The following is a 17,989-nucleotide window of genomic DNA, read 5'->3' on the forward strand; positions in this document are numbered from 1 at the left end:
TTGCCAGGAATCTGTTACAAAGAATAGCATGTCATCAGAAAAACTACTGGCATTAAAAAAAAAAAAAAAAAAAAAAAAAGACATTCCCCCCAAACACCATGTCTATTCTCAAGTGCAGGCTGACTGACAGAAAATCCCAGCTCGGCAGAGATCCAACTCCCTCTGATGGCACCCATCCTCTGGGCATCTGAAGAATAGATGTGTGTGTGTTCCCCCACCCACCCCAGCGCTCTATCACAAGGCATAATACAGGACACCCCTGACTGGTCTGGACAGCTGACTGACAGACCCAAGTGTCTGGGCACCTGCTGAGCTCCTGCCTCGTGTCCTAAAACCCATGCTAAGAACACTTTGTTCTGTCTCTCCACCCCAGCACAGACCCTGTGACCCCCTGTGCCCCAAGCTTGGCATCCCATCCACCACAAGTGAGAAGAGATGCTCTCTGATCCCTACCCTTCCACCCCGGGATCCCTCTGTGGCTTCCCAAAGCAGGACCTTGGGGACACCTTGCCACAGTGCACCCAGGCACCATGGCTCCCTTTCTACTATTTGCTGTTCTTCACAATTGTCTTTAATGAGTAGTACTGACTTGGAGGAAAAAATAAATTTGATATAATTATCTCTTTTCCTCTAATTCCAAAAGTAACATATGTTCACTATTTTTAAAATCCCATTAATACCAAATCCTATCATAGAGAGGAGTTCTGCAGCCCTGTTTCCCCTCAGCGCCCACTGTAACTTGTAAATGACTCCAGATTGTTCTCTGTGATCCCACCCACATAATGCATTCATAATCTTTTAAATTTACTAAGTTGAAAGATACCAAAGACAGAACCTTTACTTAGTAATCAACAAAGCATTGCAACGGTTATATTGAAATGGTAATTTAGACTTGTTGATAGGTTTCAGTATCAACAGAATGAGATGCAAACACAAAACTGGACCACCCATCACTAAACAAGGACATGGGGCTCTAGAGGTAGAGGTTGGCAAGGGGAAGGCGGAGTGTGTGTGTGTGTGTGTGTGTGTGTGTGTGTGTGTGTGTGTGTCTATCTGTCTGTCTGTCTGTCTGTCAGACAGCATCTGTCTTCTCCCTTCTCTCTGAGGCTGCAGAACCTCCTGCCCGCTATGGGGCTCCTCCCCTCTGCCCAACAACAGGCTCCTACAGGTCCTTCCCATCACATAGAACTCAGGCCCATAAAGTCTGCTCTACACACAATCCACTCTCCCTTTGCAGAAACTCTGCCCAATCTCTCCTTAACAACACTCCTTGGGCCAAGCCTTCCCAAAAACCCTAGACCAGTTCTGTTGGAGGCATGTTCTCACACATGACTGCATTCTCTCCTGATGCTGCTAAGGAGAAGGGAGGAATACCTTGGTTTTCTTGTCTCCATTCTGCTGATAACTGGTCTAAGGAGACCTCACAAATACATATGGTGTGTAACCAGACAAAAAGGAAGCATGTCTTCTAACCTTCAAGTCCCTTCTCCTCAGGTTCTGCCACCTGCTGTCTACTGGGTTCAAGCTATTCAAATTTATCAAGCTCTTTCTACCCATAGCCAAGGGGTCATCTAAAGTCCCCTAGAAAGGGTGACTCAGGTACCTTATTCACAAATATACACTGTACTTCTTCTAAACCAACACAGATCACTGGTGGCCCCACATGCTCGTCTTCTTCCTTGTCTCCATGGCCACAGCCCACATTCACACATCCTGGCTATACCAGTGTCCATACCACGAAACTCACTCAGAATCTTCCTGTCTACTCAAGAACCTGCAATCCCATCCCCACTCTCACTCAACAGGGCCGCCAACAGTCTCCATCTGTCATGACTGGGGCCCTCCACATCTCCCATGTTCTCCATCCCCACACACACCAGCTCCCACTCTGATGTCAGGCTATGGATAGACCATATTTAATCATGCCAATAGCCTCCCTTGAAAAAACTAGCTCTCCACCTGACACAGAATTTAATTGAAAATGGATTGCACACTGTGGTATGAAACATGACACTTTTAAAGCAACAGAACAGAGAGCCTCTAGGCTAGGCACTGAGCATGACTCACAGAAGGAATGCTAACCCCTTAGACAGCAGGGAAATTAAAATTCTGCTTTTTGCTAATTAAAAGTTTTACCCAGCTGGGCACAGTAGCACACACATAAAATCTCAGCACTAGGGAGAAAGAGACAGAAGAATCAGGCATTCAAGGCCAGTCTCAGGCCAGATCCTATCTCAAAAAGAGAAAAAACAAAAATCATACTCACTCCCCACTCAAAAGTTTTACTAACCTGAAAAATTTTGGGTTTTTGATGCTCACCCCTCCAACCCCAATACAAAAAACATAGAAGAAAAAAAAAAAAAAGCTACAAAAAGGAGAAAATATTTCAAGCCATGAATCCCACAAAGCCCTTAATCTAGAAGATTCTCCAAAACTCCGATTATGAGACAGAAAAAAATCTGAAGTGACGTCACTACCAAGGAAGATATATACCACCAAATGAGCATAGGAAAAGATAGTCCACTTTAGCAGTCCCTGTGGAATGCGAACCAGGAAAGCAGGGGCTAGTGTGACACCCACTTTTTACAATGGGGAACATAAACAGAGACGGCTCGGCTAGGACGAAAAGGCAGTGAGGGTGCAGAGAATGGAGGTGAGAACATGAAACAGTGTGGCCACCTTGGAAAACAGCCTGGGAGTTCAACGTCCCTCTCCCGAGTTATTTTCCCCACAGAGTCCACTAGAAATCCAAAAACAAATGCTCCCAGAGGAGAGGAGGTGGCAAAGGGCCAGTCAATCTAGATGCTCTCCAAAATAGGTTTCACCGTTTGAACCTGAGATGGGGAGATGTCTCGGTGGCTAAGAATGCTTGCTGTGTAAGCATAAGGACTTGCATTCAAATACCAGCATTCATGTAAAAATCAAGGCATGGCAGCATACACACCTGTTGTCACTGTGCTGTAGGGGACAGAGACAGGAGGATATTTAGGGCTTGTCAGCTGTGAGCCTACATCCAGATTCATCAAGGGTCACTGTCTGAAGGGAAAAAAGCAGAGAGTGACAGAAAAGGACACCTGTTGTGATCTGGCTTCCACATGTGTGTGTACAGATCTCCACACCCACACATACATGCATACCGCATCATACCTACAAACACACAAAAGTTTTGTGGCTCACATACACTGTGGGATGCTTCTTAATGATAAAAAGGGATAAATTGTTGATATGCACATATAACGGGATCATCTCCAGAAAATGAGTGAATGGGACTGAGTTGGGGAGGGGGGGGGGATGCCACTGTCAAAAGACCGCATACATTGGTGGTTGCCAGAAGACAGAGATAGGTAAGGAAAGGGCAGGACAGAATGTGGCGGGATCAATAAGGAGCAACCCAGGGTTTTGCATTCTGATTGATGGAACAGAGAAGACACTGCACACAACCCAACAAGCCTGACTACGCACACACACGCACGCACGCACGCACGCACGCACGCACGCACGCACGCACGCACGCAAGTATAACTGGGAAAATCTTAGTAAGATCAATGGGTTGTGCTGATGTCAACATCCTGGCTATGGTATCACAATTGTGCAAAACCTAACCATGGGGGCAATGAGCAAATTGCACACAAAGAACCCCGTTGTGTATTATTTCTTACAATTGCATGTGAATCTATAATTATCTCAATAAAATTTTCAACAAAGAAAGTAGTAACCTCCAACTTCCCTTGGGCCCTCTGTGGTTCAGCCAGCAATTCTGTTCACCCTGTCTGTCTAGGTCCCATTCTCCCACAGCTGCACGAAGCCTACTCCACTCCTCCACAGCTACGGGCCAGCTCAGCCATGTGGCCTTAATCACTGTCAGGCCTCCAAAGTCCCCTCTAGCTTTTGCTCCATCAAAAACACCCGCAATTCACAGACTGCTCTCCCTGGCTCACCATGTGGCCACACCCGTCCCCTGCCCTAAAAATTAGTCTTCTCTTAACTTGATAGCCATCCAAGGTATCATGTCTCTTTCACATGTGGTCAAATACCACCACCTCCACCCACCCCAGAGCCTAGGTCATGATCATGGTCCTGGTGGGTAAAAGGCAGACAGGATGAAGTCACCCAGTTCGCAGTGTGAGGAGGACATCAGTAGTCACTCCGCTGACACGGTTCTTTTAGCAATTCGAAAGACTTTATGCCCACCAGCCCTGTGGTTCTCAAACCTGGATGACCACCTAATTCACCCAAGTACTCAAAGCACACTCCCAGAGATTCTTTGAGTATTCCTTCCCTTCCTCTCTCCCTCTCCCTCCCCACCCCTCTCTCTCCTTCTCTTCCCCTCCTCTCTTAGCTCAAGTTTCTGCTGCTGATAATCATGTTGAGCAACCAAAGACTCTTTCTTTTGTTTCAAAAAGCAGAAAAGGCCATCTCAGGGTTGGTGTGTCGCTCAGCAGAGTGCTTGCCCAGCATGCACAAGGCCTACGTTCAACCACAGCACTGCACACACTGGGCATGGCATCCCATTCATGCAATCCCAGCACTAGGGAGGTGAAGGCATGGAAAACAGAAGTTTAAGGTCATGTTCCTGGGCTACATAGTAAGTTTGGGTTATATAAGACCCTGTCAGAAAGAAAGGAAGGAAAATGGGATGGGGTGGGGGGCATAGGAAGCAACTTGTTTTCTCTCCCCACAACTCCAGACATTTCATTTAAAATCTACACCAGGGGCCTGCAAGATAATTCAGCAGGTAAAGATGTTTGTCCCCTCAAGCCTGATGACCTGAGTTGGATGACTGGAACCCATATGGTGGAAGGGAAGAACTGACTACCACAAGCCATCCTCTGAGTTCTATACATGTGTGTGCACTGTACAATACACACACATAATGATGTCTCGTAACCCACGCCAGCTTCGGCCTTGCTACACTGTTAATCAGGCCACACAAGCTGCGCCACCACTCCTGGAGTATGGGAATGCACTCTTCTCCTCCTTCGTCCATCTCCAACCTGAGCTCTAGGCCTGAGTTTCTAACACCTCACAGGGCAAGCCCCATTGACAGATACCTGGGACAAGTACATGACGCAAGGCATCTCATTCCCACCCTCTCCCAAACCTGCCTCTCCTGTCTCTACTCCCCACCTCATTCCACAGTCCACCCACCTCTCCATCACCCAGGAGTAACCTCAACATAAACCTCCCATTCTTTTACAAACCACTTCTGGTCAGCCGGTTCCGTGGGTTCCACCTCGGAAACTTCCCCCATCTGCAAGACACACTCTAGCATCAGCTGCAATGCCAACTGAAGAGTGTTAAGAGGCATCTAACTCGTCTTTGCCTGAAGAAGTGGCTTTGTAATACACAGAGTGAGTCATGTCAGTCATGCACCTCTCCCAAAACGCTGCAGAGGTCCCACTCTACTCAGAATGAGTGCCAGACATCTTGGTGTGGTGCACATGCCCTCCTCGGTACAGTACCTGGCTACACTGGCAGCTTCTATACCACCTGCCCAGTACCTGGCTACACTGGCAGCTTCTATACCACCTGCCCAGGTGGCATCCTCATTTCCCTGCTCAGACTCATGGTAAGAGGCTCTCCCCTTTCCACCCCGCCATTCTGAAATTCAGGCTCCAAAAGTCATGTGCAGTTCCCTGTCAAGGTCTATGGCTATACCACCCTGAACAAGACTGATCATGTGTGAAGTCACCTACAACTACCTACAAATATGCCTTCATCATCTTTGGCCAGAAGGGACCTATAATCTAAAGAAACCACTAAGTATTTCCTTCCCCAAAATTCAAAGTTAGAGAAGGTAATTGTCTATCTCTCATTCTCACTTGCCCACTCATCTACTTTGAATTAAACATACGGAAATTAAGTCTGGTGGTGGCGGCGGCGGCAGCGGCGGCGGCGCACGCCTTAATCCCAGCACTCGGGAAGCAGAGGCAGGCAGATCTCTGTGAGTTCGAGGCCAGCCTGGTCTACAAAGCGAGTTCCAGGACAGGCTCTAAAGCAGGAAATTCCCAATCATTTTCTCTCCCTCCTTCCCCACAGCTTTCCCCACAACACTAAAGTGTGTACCTCGACAACAAAATATACTTCCATGGTACACTTAGTTGTACTGACTGACCTGGCTAGAAATGTCCACTCCAGCTTCTTTGCTGTGTGACCTCAAGCTTCCTCAGCCACAAAATGGAGATTCCTAGAGTTCCTTTGTCATTGGGTTGTTAGGAGGACTAAGGAAACAACGCCATTCTAAAAAGTAATTCAAACAGGTCATCTGTTTTCATTACTTCCTATATATTGTCCCCAACTCATAGAACACACACTTCAGTGAGTGACTTCTAAATCCACCTGACTCCCGACGGTCCACTGCCATGGCAAAGTCCTTAAGAAGTAGAAGAATTTGCGAATGACTTGGCATTTTTTTTTTTCCTTTTCCTCCCTCATGACCCATTACTAAGCTACACACCTCGGGAATAATCGTCCGCATGCCTACCCCACCCCCACCCCATTATTTCCCAATCAAAATACTGATGACACGGGCTAGTCTCACAGGAACCAAGCTGGGTCAAAATCCCCTATTACTCATCTGCAGTGAGGAGCCCAGAACTCACCCTGGCTCCCCTGTATCCCTACTTGGATCAGAATTCCTTCCTAACCCTCCAACGAAGAATTGACAACACACGCTATAAAAAACAAGAGTCCTCTGCCTTCACCTACGCGACAAAATGAGCAAGACCCTCTCTCTCCTCTCCCCTTTTCTACCACTGCCCATAGCGGAGGTTCTGAGAGCGCAAGCAAGAAGCATCCAAGATACTTCAGTGCGTCTGACCCTACAAAAAGTCTGCAGGAAGCACACAGAGTCCCTGTTTCCTGACGGTTCCAGGGTAAAGCTCTGTGTGTTTCACACTTTAACCAATCATCTTGAAACAACAGGTAGGTAGGTAGGTAGGTAGGGAGGAAGGAAGGGAGTTAAAGATGTCATAGGATGCTCAGACGGAGAACTAGCAAGAATATGTTCATCTCAGACCCCAAGACACAGTTTCCTAAGATCCAGCGACTGTAGGCATTGGAGTCTGTAATCATTTACATACCAGAGCCTCCACAGACTCAGCCACCGTCCTCAACCCCAAAATGAACCATGAAAGCAGTTTTCCTGTGGAGGCACAGACAGTCCTGCCTCTCCTTAAATGGTTCTCAGGGCTGGGTAGAGCCAGCATGGGCCCCGCTAGCTGTCTGACGGGCACACAGTTGTGTTCACCCATGCGCACTCATTCTGATGTCCCTGGGCAGATGTCCTGACTCACTGAGCAAGCCCCTTCCTCTTGAAAAAACAGGCCAACAGGCAATCCCAAATCCCGCTCGTGACTGGCAAGACAGGAGTTAGAAATGGGGGAGAGGCACACATACATCTTCCCTGTCCTCCTGAACTAGCTAGTTCCCTAGGACTGACCAGTGGACCTAACATCCCAGCAAGAAAAGACACCCCCCCACATACAGCTGGGGATATGAATCACTTGACAGAATCCTTGTCTTACATGCATGAGTTCCTGGATTTAATCCCCAGCACCACTTAAAAAAAAAAAAAAAAAAAGCTGGGTAGGGGGCTGCCTCCCACCCAGCTGTTCTCAAGAAAGAGGCCAGAGGTGTCTGCTCACAGAAGGAGAAAGTCGTTGTCTAGCAGTGGCTGTGCCTGCAGAGTCCTAGGACACTAGAACCTTCCAGACATCTTTCTGGCCAGCATCAGGGCCAGCCTTGTGATCTGGACCCTCCCTGCTGTGTTCTCTTCCTGCCAGCAGCAGGCCAGGTGTCCTGGACTTCGGTCGCCAAGAACAAGCTTCAAAAGGCTAAGTAGAAGGTGACCATCTTCAAAGCGTCCTCAGACTTCCCAGAAATCTCTGGCACCCGGCCCTGACCTCAGGTCAGTTGCCGGCAAATGAACTTGTGGCAGCTCCATGAGGGCAGGGACTCTGACTGTGTCTGTCTGGTTCCCTGCCGTTATCCTGGCAACCCCAAGCATGAGACTGGCATACAGCTGGTGCTCAACACTGATCTGCTGGATCCCTGGGCAATGGCTTCTACCAAGGATGGGAAGAAAGGCTAGCAGGAGCAGCCCAGGCTTTGGAGCTAGGCAGACCTGGATCTGAAACTTTCCAGACACCACATCCACAGCTTCGCGGCCCCTCCCTGCCCAGCCCCCTCATCACAGCACCTCAGGGAGCTCTTAGGGAAGTTAGCTGGAAATAACATATAAAGCCTTAGGACAACACAAGGCAGAAGCCTCTGCCATGTTCACGGTTCACAAACACTTATTTAGCACTCGTATGTAAGATGTTTTTCAATCACAATGTGCAATACCAGATCACAATCACTTTAGTTACTTTTTGTAACAATCCTCTGAAGTTGGATCTTCAGCCTTTGAGACAGGGAGAAGGAAGAAGGCAACTTGCCCCAAGCCGGAGACCTAAAAGTGCAGGGCCAGGATTCATATTAATTACACAGTCTAAACTGCTAAGTGCTGCACCTGCCTGCCTCTAGGGCTGACAAGCACTGCAAACTGCTTTCTGTCCCAACCCTTGTAGGATTCCAAGGACATCTGACCACACTGCCAGACTGGTGTCTTCAGTTACAGGGGAAACAGACACAGGTACTCCCCTGGATTGGTGCTCTGTTTTGTCGGTTTTCACTGTGGGGTGTACTCCCCTGAAATCTAATTTCAGACAAGCACATTCACTAAAAACTTCCCTCCCATCCCATCCTCCCCCACTACAAGAAGAAACACACAGCTACGCAAAAATAAGATAAGAAATGAGGGGCAGAGCTAAAGAGAGAGAGGCCTGTGTGCCTTTAGAGCAAATTCAGAGGCGGAACCTGAGAATAAGTGCTGTACATCAGGGAGCAGAGAAGACGGCCAGGCACACAGAGGGCGGATACACAGCCTCAGATGCCCAGAAGTCCAAGGTAACAGAAAATTAAGCCATTTTCTCCAAGGGACGAAAGCTTATCATAAAGAACTTTCCATTTACTCGACTGTCAACCATGATGGAAATCTCGTTACCAAAATAAAGCAACTGACCCTGCTTTTTCCAATGTTTCAGGACTCGTGACATCACAAAGAACTCCACAAATGCTCAGAAACAGAGTAACAGCAACATCCTCAAGGAAAACACGCACTGACTGACTGCAGAGAACCCCAGAGACTTCCAGTGCATTCGTTTTTAAAGCTCTTAGGGACCGCTGATTCCTGGTCCACCTAGGTTCTGACTCTTGTATGTGATGGCAAAAGCTTGATTACAGAGGTGGTTCTGGCCTTACACTATATCTCACGTGACTCTGTCCCCAAGGGGCTGAGGTATCACTGTGGAAAGTCAACTTTCTCTACTTGCAAAGTCCCTGGCAGGGCAGAGGCAGCTCCCATGAAGTGGGGGTCCAATCTCCACCTCCCCTAGTCCAGGAACTACTACACTTTGTGCCAAAATAGCAAGGGGCATTCTATTACACGGCACAATGATGGAGAGCTGAGGGGAGTGTTTCCTCCATGGAAAGACCAGGATATTGCAAGCTCAGCGCAGAAAATCCATCTCTTCCTCCCCAGTCAGGAAAAAAAAAAAATCCTACAGGTTCTGTACTCTCTGCCCTGTGAAAACCCACAACCAGTCCTAGACTCTTCCTCCCTAGTGAGTTGTGATTCCTGAAGCTGTTCCCTCAAAAGGGTTGCCTCATTTTAAATCTGGCTGGCTACCAACACAGACAATAATCAGATAATGTTGACTTAAGGAAAAAGAAACCCATCTCAAAAACAGAACTGGGAAGTACCCTGGTGATACAGACATGTCCCACAGCCAACACCAAGCTTACCAATATCTAATAACCCGCTAAGTTCCAAGCCCTAAAACCACAATGTCCAACATGGCAAATCCCCAAGGACCTGTGGTCATCATTTATTTGACCATGTTTCCCAGGAGCTCAAAACTAGACAACATCAAGGGCAAAAGTGATCAGGTTAATTGTGGACAGAACAACTCAAATCTGAAGTTTCCCGTGGTTCAGTTCACAGCCAGAGACCTTAAAAATCATCTTCACATAAAAAGTTCACAACTGAGTTATAGCAAAGTGGTCAACTATCCACAAAGGAAAATCTCAATGGAGAAAAACAAACAAACAAACTGTCGTTTTCTGGGCATGGTCTCACTAGATAGCCCAGGCTGGCCCTAAACCCCCACTTATCCTCGTGCCTTAGCCTCCTGAGTGTTGGGATCACAGGTGTACACTACCAAACCCAGCTTACACCATTAACCTAGATTAAAACAATTTCTGAGTCAATGAGTGGGAGCTGCACACGCAATGTGCTAAAGCTACGCTTCCCCACACGTGACAAAGTCATCTCAAACGAACGAACGAATGAAAGCCACGGGAGGGGAAGCAGGGGACGACAGGACTCAGGACACCTAAGGCCCCGAAACCATCCACCCATGGCAGCTGAGCAGTTTTGGCCCAACTTCGCTACCCTAGATACAAAGAGGATTCTTTGGCTACAGCAGAACTCACAAGAGCCTAAAACAAATGCCACAAGTTTGGGTTCTCACTCCCGGGTGCATGACAGGCTGAGAGGCTCCGTGCCACAGAGAGCAAAAGTGTCTTTGTTTCCATTACATCATCCATGGTGAAGGGGGAGGGCAGGCGGGCCACAGCTGGTGGCAGCTGTGCCACCATCTGCTTTCTCCTCCTCAGCAGCCTTTGCTGGTCTGAGCACAGCCTCCTTGGGCTGCTGACAGAGAAGTGCAGGGTTAAAGGTACAACATCCTATTACAGAAAGAGTTGGAATTACTGAGAAATAAATCACTCCTCTGTTGAGTTAACGGCCTCGGGCAGTTGATGAGCTGGTGTTCTTGGAATTTACGCTGTTTGCATCTCTTTAGACTTGGTGACAACACAAACTCTGTCAACTCAATTAGACAAACACTATGTACAAGCAACCACCTGCCATCTGCTTCCCTAAAAGGTAGGTGGCCAAAAAGCACAGGTCTGCAGCTGGAAGCATTCTGGAAAAGAAGAGAGACATCCCAACACTGTGGAGGCAAGCGTCACACTAGCTGCGGCTGCTGCTGGCACTCCCGAGCCATTCGGAAAGCTGGGCTTGCCTTCCTCACCTTCGTGCAGCTGCCTTTGGAGCCTACCTACAGGACCTCACCGAGGGAAGGCGAAGCTGGTACTTAGGGGGGCTTGGGGGAGACGACAACAGCATCTCAGCTGGCCGTTCAACTGCAAGTGGGAAGCAGAGTCCAACAGGGCTGCTCAAGCCCACGCGTGTTTTATCTGCCCAGCTCAGGGTTGTTTTATCTGCCCAGCTCAGGGTTGTTTTATCTGCCCAGTTCAGGGGGGATTTGAATATTTTTTGTAGAGGGGCATAGTGTTGAAACAGGGTCTCCTGTAGTCCAGGCTGGCCAAAAGTTTCTGTGCAGCCAAGAATGAGCTAGGACTTCTGGGCCCCCTGCCTCTACTTCCAGAGGGCTAGGATTACAGGGCGTGCACAACCATACCTACTTCCCAAGTGCTGTGGATTAAACCTTGCGTTTTGTGATGCTAAGCAAGCAAGCACTCTACCAACTGAGCCACATCCCCAGCCAATAAAAATAAATGTCATATACAAATCTAAATCACAGGCTCTTCCTGCAAGGGTGGGAAGGATTCAGGAGACTCGGTCCCATTCCTGACACCAGCTACGTGGAGCTAAATGGTAGGGCTCCCTTGAGATGGAGGGCGTGTGCTGAAGAACTTGTTCCCTCCTGCATGAATGCCACTGTGGCACCTGGACCTTCAGAGCATCTGCCAGAAGGCCTGTCAAGCAGGAAGAAAGAGAAAACCCCAAGAGATGTTATCCCAGCATCCCTTATCGACACTCCTCTGTAGTGGAGCCCCGGTCCCCGGGATATCCAATTGTCATTCCACAAAGAGCATCTGAGCTGGCTTCAGAGAACATCCCTCCCACCACAGCAGGTTGCAGTCCCTGAAAGAAATGTTCCAGGCCACTTACCATACATTTTGCCTTCGTCTGATAAGATGATTTTCCTCCTCCCACACGGCGGATAGATAGCCAGGGCCTCCTGAAAGCTCTGCTCTATGTCAGGACTCCAGACCCCCTCCGCATCATTGTCCATCGGCTTATCTGCCGAGTCGCTCATCCTTTCCATGTTTTCGGCAGGGCTCTCGCTGCCGCTCCAGCTGCTGGGCTCAATTTTGGCGGTTGGATTTTCCAAGCCGAAGCCTGGAGCCTTTTCAAGAAAACAAACCTAAAAGAGAAATCATAAAATAGTATAAGGACGGGATCATCATCCACACACTGTTCCTATGAGCTGCACTGTAGGGTCTTGGCCATTAGTGTTTTGTGGACAATAACTCCAGTGAAGAATACGGAATTCTGAGATCCCAGATGATTGTGTTCACTGTGCGTTGTGTTAAGCACCCTACAAAAACATTAACGGCCGGCTGAAGCCAGGTAATCTTCCACAATGAGAGGAAAGTCTCACCAATGAAGGCAATCACTCAGAGCTACATCTGCAAGGCTCTCACGTGAGAATCTTTTACTAAGTGCCCATACCCTACAAGCAGTGCCGTACTCAAGGGTAGTCAAATCCCCATAGCAGAACAAGGTTTTTTTTTTTAAAAAAAAAAAAAAATAAAGTAAAATAAAAGATATCAGCTTCACTCTAGCAATTGACATCCTAAGTGAAATGTCACACCATCTCAAAACAAGATCATGCAAGAGTGGGGGACAGGAGAAATGAGATTACTTTAGTGCTGCAGGTACTCATCCTACCAGTCAGCGGTACCAGTTAACCGAGACCTAGCACATTGATTTTTGGGGCTCCTACCTTGTGGACCCCTGTGGAGTCAGGTCACCCGGTCCTAAACTCTAACCCTGAATGAAGCAGAGACCAGTCCAGTCCGCTCGCACACCTGCCACCCTTGTGGGGGTGTCCCCATCCCTATGGGGCAGCAGCTGGTCCTCCAGCATACTCTCCCAGTCATCTGGAAACTGTGGGGCAATCTTTCCTTCATTCTTCTGGGCAGTGGAGATAACAGAACCACAAGAAATCTTCCTCCAAAATGTAAACGCATTCCCTTTCAATTACACATGCCTCCTATAGTCACAAGGGGATAAGCTTTCTAAACAAATGTCACGCTGGCTTGACACCAAGGTGGAAATGATCTAATCCAGTACTCCCTGCTGGCTGCACACTAACATATCAATATTGCTTTGTGAAAACCACATCAGATCATTAATGCAAAGGGCTCCCCAAAAGAAGGAGGGAGGAGAACCGCTCCTGGGGAATGATGGGAAAGGAATCATGGTGTGCCTGAGCAGGAAGGGCCTCATGTGATCACTGCTGCTCCCCTTACATCCCTGCAATATTTCAACACAAGAGGCAAGAGGAAAGCATGCCCATGTTCCAAGGTGCTGTCAGCTGAGCACAAACAACTGAGTTTCTTTCCTTGCCTCTCCCAACTGTATCCTCTCACCAATGCGTGGGTCAACAGAACCTCAGAATAGAGCACAATCCATGGTCTAACTGAGGTGGTTTTGGACTCCTCACATTGGCTTTCTTCAATTTGGTAGCTTTTTCTGTTTGTTTGTTTGTTTGTTTGTTTGTTTTTCAAGACAGGGTTTCTCTGTGTAGTTTCAGTGCCTGTCTTAGATCTCACTCTGTAGACCAGGCTGGCCTCGAACCCACAGAGATTCGCCTATCTCTGCCTCCCGAGTGCTGGGATCAAAGGCGTGCACCACCACCGCCTAGCTAGCATTTGTATTTTTTTTAAAAAAAGGTATATGCTTGGTTTTAACTGTTATCTCTAAGCCATCATTCAGAGAACATGTCAGCAAAATATTGACAGCCCCGTACCAACACACATACGCTTACACAGGATGTCAAAACTTGCCAATGTCAAGGTATAAATTATGAAACAAGAAAGGGCTTTGTGACTGGCCCCAAGTGGAACTTTGGGTGCCTGCCTGCCTCATGGGCCTTTTGAATTTTCAAGTGATTACATTTTGGGTTGGGATCTGAGAGTACTATAAAATCTGAGCTAAGCTGTAACCACCCTAGTGATTGCTTACTGGAGAAATTACGAGAATAGGAGGGAACTCTTTGATAGTGGCTAGCCTCTTTCCCAACAAAAAAAAACAATGCACACACATATAAAACCATAGGCCAAGCCAGGACAGATCCCAGCAGAATGAATTCACTCAAGGAAGCTGCACTTAAAGATATATATTAGATGTGTGGGTGCTCAACAGTCACTATAGCCAAGGGATGGAATTCAGCAGAGTGAGAGCTGAGGGGCCTGGGCCTTTGTAGGCCTGGGAAGAAGGTTCTTATGCAACTAAAAGTATAGTCTCCAGAAGAAAACATACCAACAACCCCCACCCAAAGTCTTAAGAGCATCTATCTCATCAGCTGGTCACACAGGCTATGCTGGAACTCACCAGTGGGAGGACACTCACTGGCTCCTCAGCACCTCCCACCTTCACACTGGGATGCTGAAACTGCACAGCCAATTAGGTCAACACCCATTTCCTCACTTAACTTGACCCTATCATCCCTGAGGGTCTATCCATCCTTCAGGTCAGCCTCTCCTCAAAGATCCATTTCCTACAGCCTGACCAACCTTTGGGATCCCTATGGATCACCCCTCACCAGTGCATCTGAAATCACAAGGGAGGGGACAGCCCCACTCTGTGATGCTTGGAAGAAGACTCCACCATAAGGAAAGCCTGTCCACTAGCCAAACTGTCCACCAAGGATAGCCTCACCTCGGAAGACTAGCAGCAAAGGCTTGCAGACAACGTTCAAGTTGCTTCTCAGGCTAAAAGTCACACACATTAATTGATCCATCCACCCAGGAAGCACAAACATAGCTCTAAACACTCCCACATTTTGATTCATTTACAGGGAAAGAAAGAACTTTGTGATTAGGCTCTTGCAATTTATCCTACTGGAGCTCAGCAGGATGAAGTTACCTCCTCTGGACCTAAAGCAGCACACAGCCCAAAAAAACACCAGGCACAAAATCTACAGAGCTACTCAGGTTCTTGGTTTTACAACCCAACTGTAAGATGAGCCCTTGTATGGGCAGAGAGTTTTGATCACAAGGCTGGTGGGGCTGGCTGAGAAAGCGCCCCATACTAGATACCAAAATAACCATCCTGGCATTCCACTCCTCAGCTCCAAAGCCACCTCTTCCTGGAAATTGTCCTTGTCACTCTAGTGACTGTGAGAGTATCAGCCACACTTTACGAGCATCCTACATGTATACAGCTGGTTACTGCTCAATCTACCTTGATTTGAATGCACACCAAAAAGCACCTGCTTATTACCAGCATTAAGATCTAATCAAGTCAGGTACACACACCTGTCATCTCAGACCTCTGGAGGTGGGGATGAGAAGACCTAGAAATCAAGGCCAACCAGGGCTACACAGTGAGACCACCATCATCACCACCACTACAGAATATAATGGATTATTCACAGGCCATCTGCAGAGCTGATGTCTTCCCTTCCCCACACATCTTTTGAATATGAAAGTCCAGTTTCCCTCGATTCAGAATGAAGAAGTAAGACGGTGTGTGTGTCTGTGTGTATGTGTGTGTGTTACATTCAAACTGAAATATGGATTCAAAAGTTGACTCACTCACGAGAGTCACATGGCTCAAACTAAATGAGTTAATCTTTTTAAAGCTCAAGTTTTCACTTACACAATGGAGATATTAAATTCTATTTAAATGTAGAAAAGCAATGGGGGGGGGAGCAGCTGAAATCTGACTGCTGTGAGATAAAAGGAAGAGTTTGTCATCTGAAAAACCATGTGCCCTCACTCACTGACTATCCGGTCAATCCTCTCTACACAAAGCATGCCATGATGCCAAAATACGCCCCAAACACAGGACGGTGGAGGAATAAAGGTATGCTCCTGAGAGCCCACTTAAAAAGGAAATCAATTTACTAAGGATTTACACCTTAAAGTCTTCAGAAGACCAAACAGAAATTTCACACTGTTGACAACTAGCTTCCTAATATTCACCTTAGTTCAAACTTTCTCACAAATGATAGTTTTCATATTCTTTTGGGCAAGGTGGTTCAAGTGTCTCCAAGCAAAGACTTCTGAAACCAACAAAAACATGTGTATGTGTTATGTAGTCAAAGGACCTCAGTTTCCATCATAAACACCACTCTGTAGGCCCCTTGTCTCCTAAAATTTCCTAGCCCCGCACTACTCAAAACACAGCTGTTAACAATAACCCCAAAAGCCTGCTAACTGGCTAGACAGCGGCCCTTCCGCCATGGACATTCCTTTCTCAGAACCCACCAACACTTCAAGAAGATTGCTAAGAGCAGGGGGAGGTGTCATAAGTGCACTTGACCCACACAGCCGAGTCTAAGAGCCTGAGGACAGAAGGGAGGGGAGGGCAAATGCAGGCGCTTCTGACACCAACTCTACACATGTGACATGTGACAAGAGAAGGTGCTCTTCCCGTGGCAGATTCCCATGAGGCCCTCACCATGGAAACATCTTACCCCTTCATTAAAACTAGCCCTTGTGGTTAATGAAACACCACTGAGCATGAGGGTCAAGGAAATCCATAAACCTTGTTCTAGCCAGTGCCTTAACTGTCTATGAAAACAGAGGAAAGGAGCCAGACTATGAGTTGGACTTAGATGTCTGCCTAAGTACCCAGGCAGTACCTAAGTCTCAGTGTCCACTGTTAGCCATGAAGTATGCCAATTCATCCATCCACCCACTATCTTGTATTCCTGCATTACTGTGCCCTCTCTCTGCACCCCAATGCACTCCAGGAAAGGGACCATTATGCTCACCCTAACATTTTCACCCCAATGATGACACAGTACTGATACAGAAATAGTTAATAAAGGAGTGAGCATCACCCAGATGACCTGAGCATGTTTTGATAACATGACAGCTCATCCCCCAAACTCATGCTAACTAAATTTCCACTGACTAGTAAGTACTAAAAGAAATCACTCCAGCACTGGGATGGAGCTCAGTGATGGAGTGCTTGAAGAGCATGTTAGAGGTCCACAAGAAAATGGCAGTGGGGGGAATCACCATATTAGAAACATGTCAAAGGAAACACAAGCCAGACAGAGTGTGTATGGTCCCACATCTTATCTATCAGCCATTATTACTGACAACTAGTAGTTATGTGCAAGAGACAAATACGGTCTGAATCCTAAGAGGTAGGTTACTTTCATCACAAACCTTACTTAAGCTGGGCAGCAGTGGTACTGCACACCTTTAATCCCAGCACTCGGGAGGCAGAGGCAGGTGATCTCTGTGAGTTTGAGGCCAGCCTGGTCTACAGAGTGAGATCCAGGACAGGCTCCAAAGCTACAGAGAAACCCTGGGGGGGGTGGGGGGTGCTTACTTAAAGGAACTGCTGACATTCCCTCTTTCCCTTTTCTGGGGACCACTAGAGAAGAGAGAGAACTAGAAGACAAAGCTGTAAGGAAAGCAGGAGAGGGGGAAAGTGATGTGAGGACCAGAGGCTCCTCTTCAAGGGAGAGGAACTGGTAAGGCCAGTGGGAGCATGTGGGGGAGCAGGGGTGGGTGGGAGGAGGGCTAATAAGCCAAGACCTTCACTAGCTCAAGAGGTGCCAGAAGCGGGAGCCATTGGGGGAGGGGTGTGGGAAAGGGAATCACACAGAGAGGTATTTATAGCACTCAGCTTGACCATGAATTGGATAGCTTGAGGGTCACAGTGATCTTCACAAAAGCCCAGATGTTTTATGTGAGAAAAAAGCTACACTCCATTAAAAAAAACAAAACAAAACAAAACAAAAAAAAACCTGAGGAGACAAGGAACTTTCCTTCCAATGAAATCTCAACGAATCTCAGACAGCACATCTAAATACAATTCCACAGCTTCCCAGGGATCCCAGGTGAAGAACAGTGACAGATTCTGTCTGTAGGCCCCCCTGTCACT

General features: G+C 47.5%; 1 protein-coding gene across 2 annotated transcripts in view; it reads right to left on the reverse strand.

The window, feature by feature from the left end:
• Positions 1 to 17,989, reverse strand: part of Tead1 (TEA domain transcription factor 1) — a 231,700-nt gene that overhangs the window by 137,819 nt on the left and 75,892 nt on the right. For both annotated transcript variants that reach the window (XM_059268706.1, XM_059268697.1), the window contains exon 2: positions 12,023 to 12,278. In XM_059268706.1, the coding sequence (XP_059124689.1) occupies positions 12,023 to 12,179 (157 nt within the window). In that variant the 5' untranslated portion in view covers positions 12,180 to 12,278. The remainder of the gene's footprint in view (positions 1 to 12,022; positions 12,279 to 17,989) is intronic.

This window comes from Peromyscus eremicus, chromosome 1 (genome assembly GCF_949786415.1).
Source record: "Peromyscus eremicus chromosome 1, PerEre_H2_v1, whole genome shotgun sequence".
NCBI lineage: Eukaryota > Metazoa > Chordata > Mammalia > Rodentia > Cricetidae > Peromyscus > Peromyscus eremicus.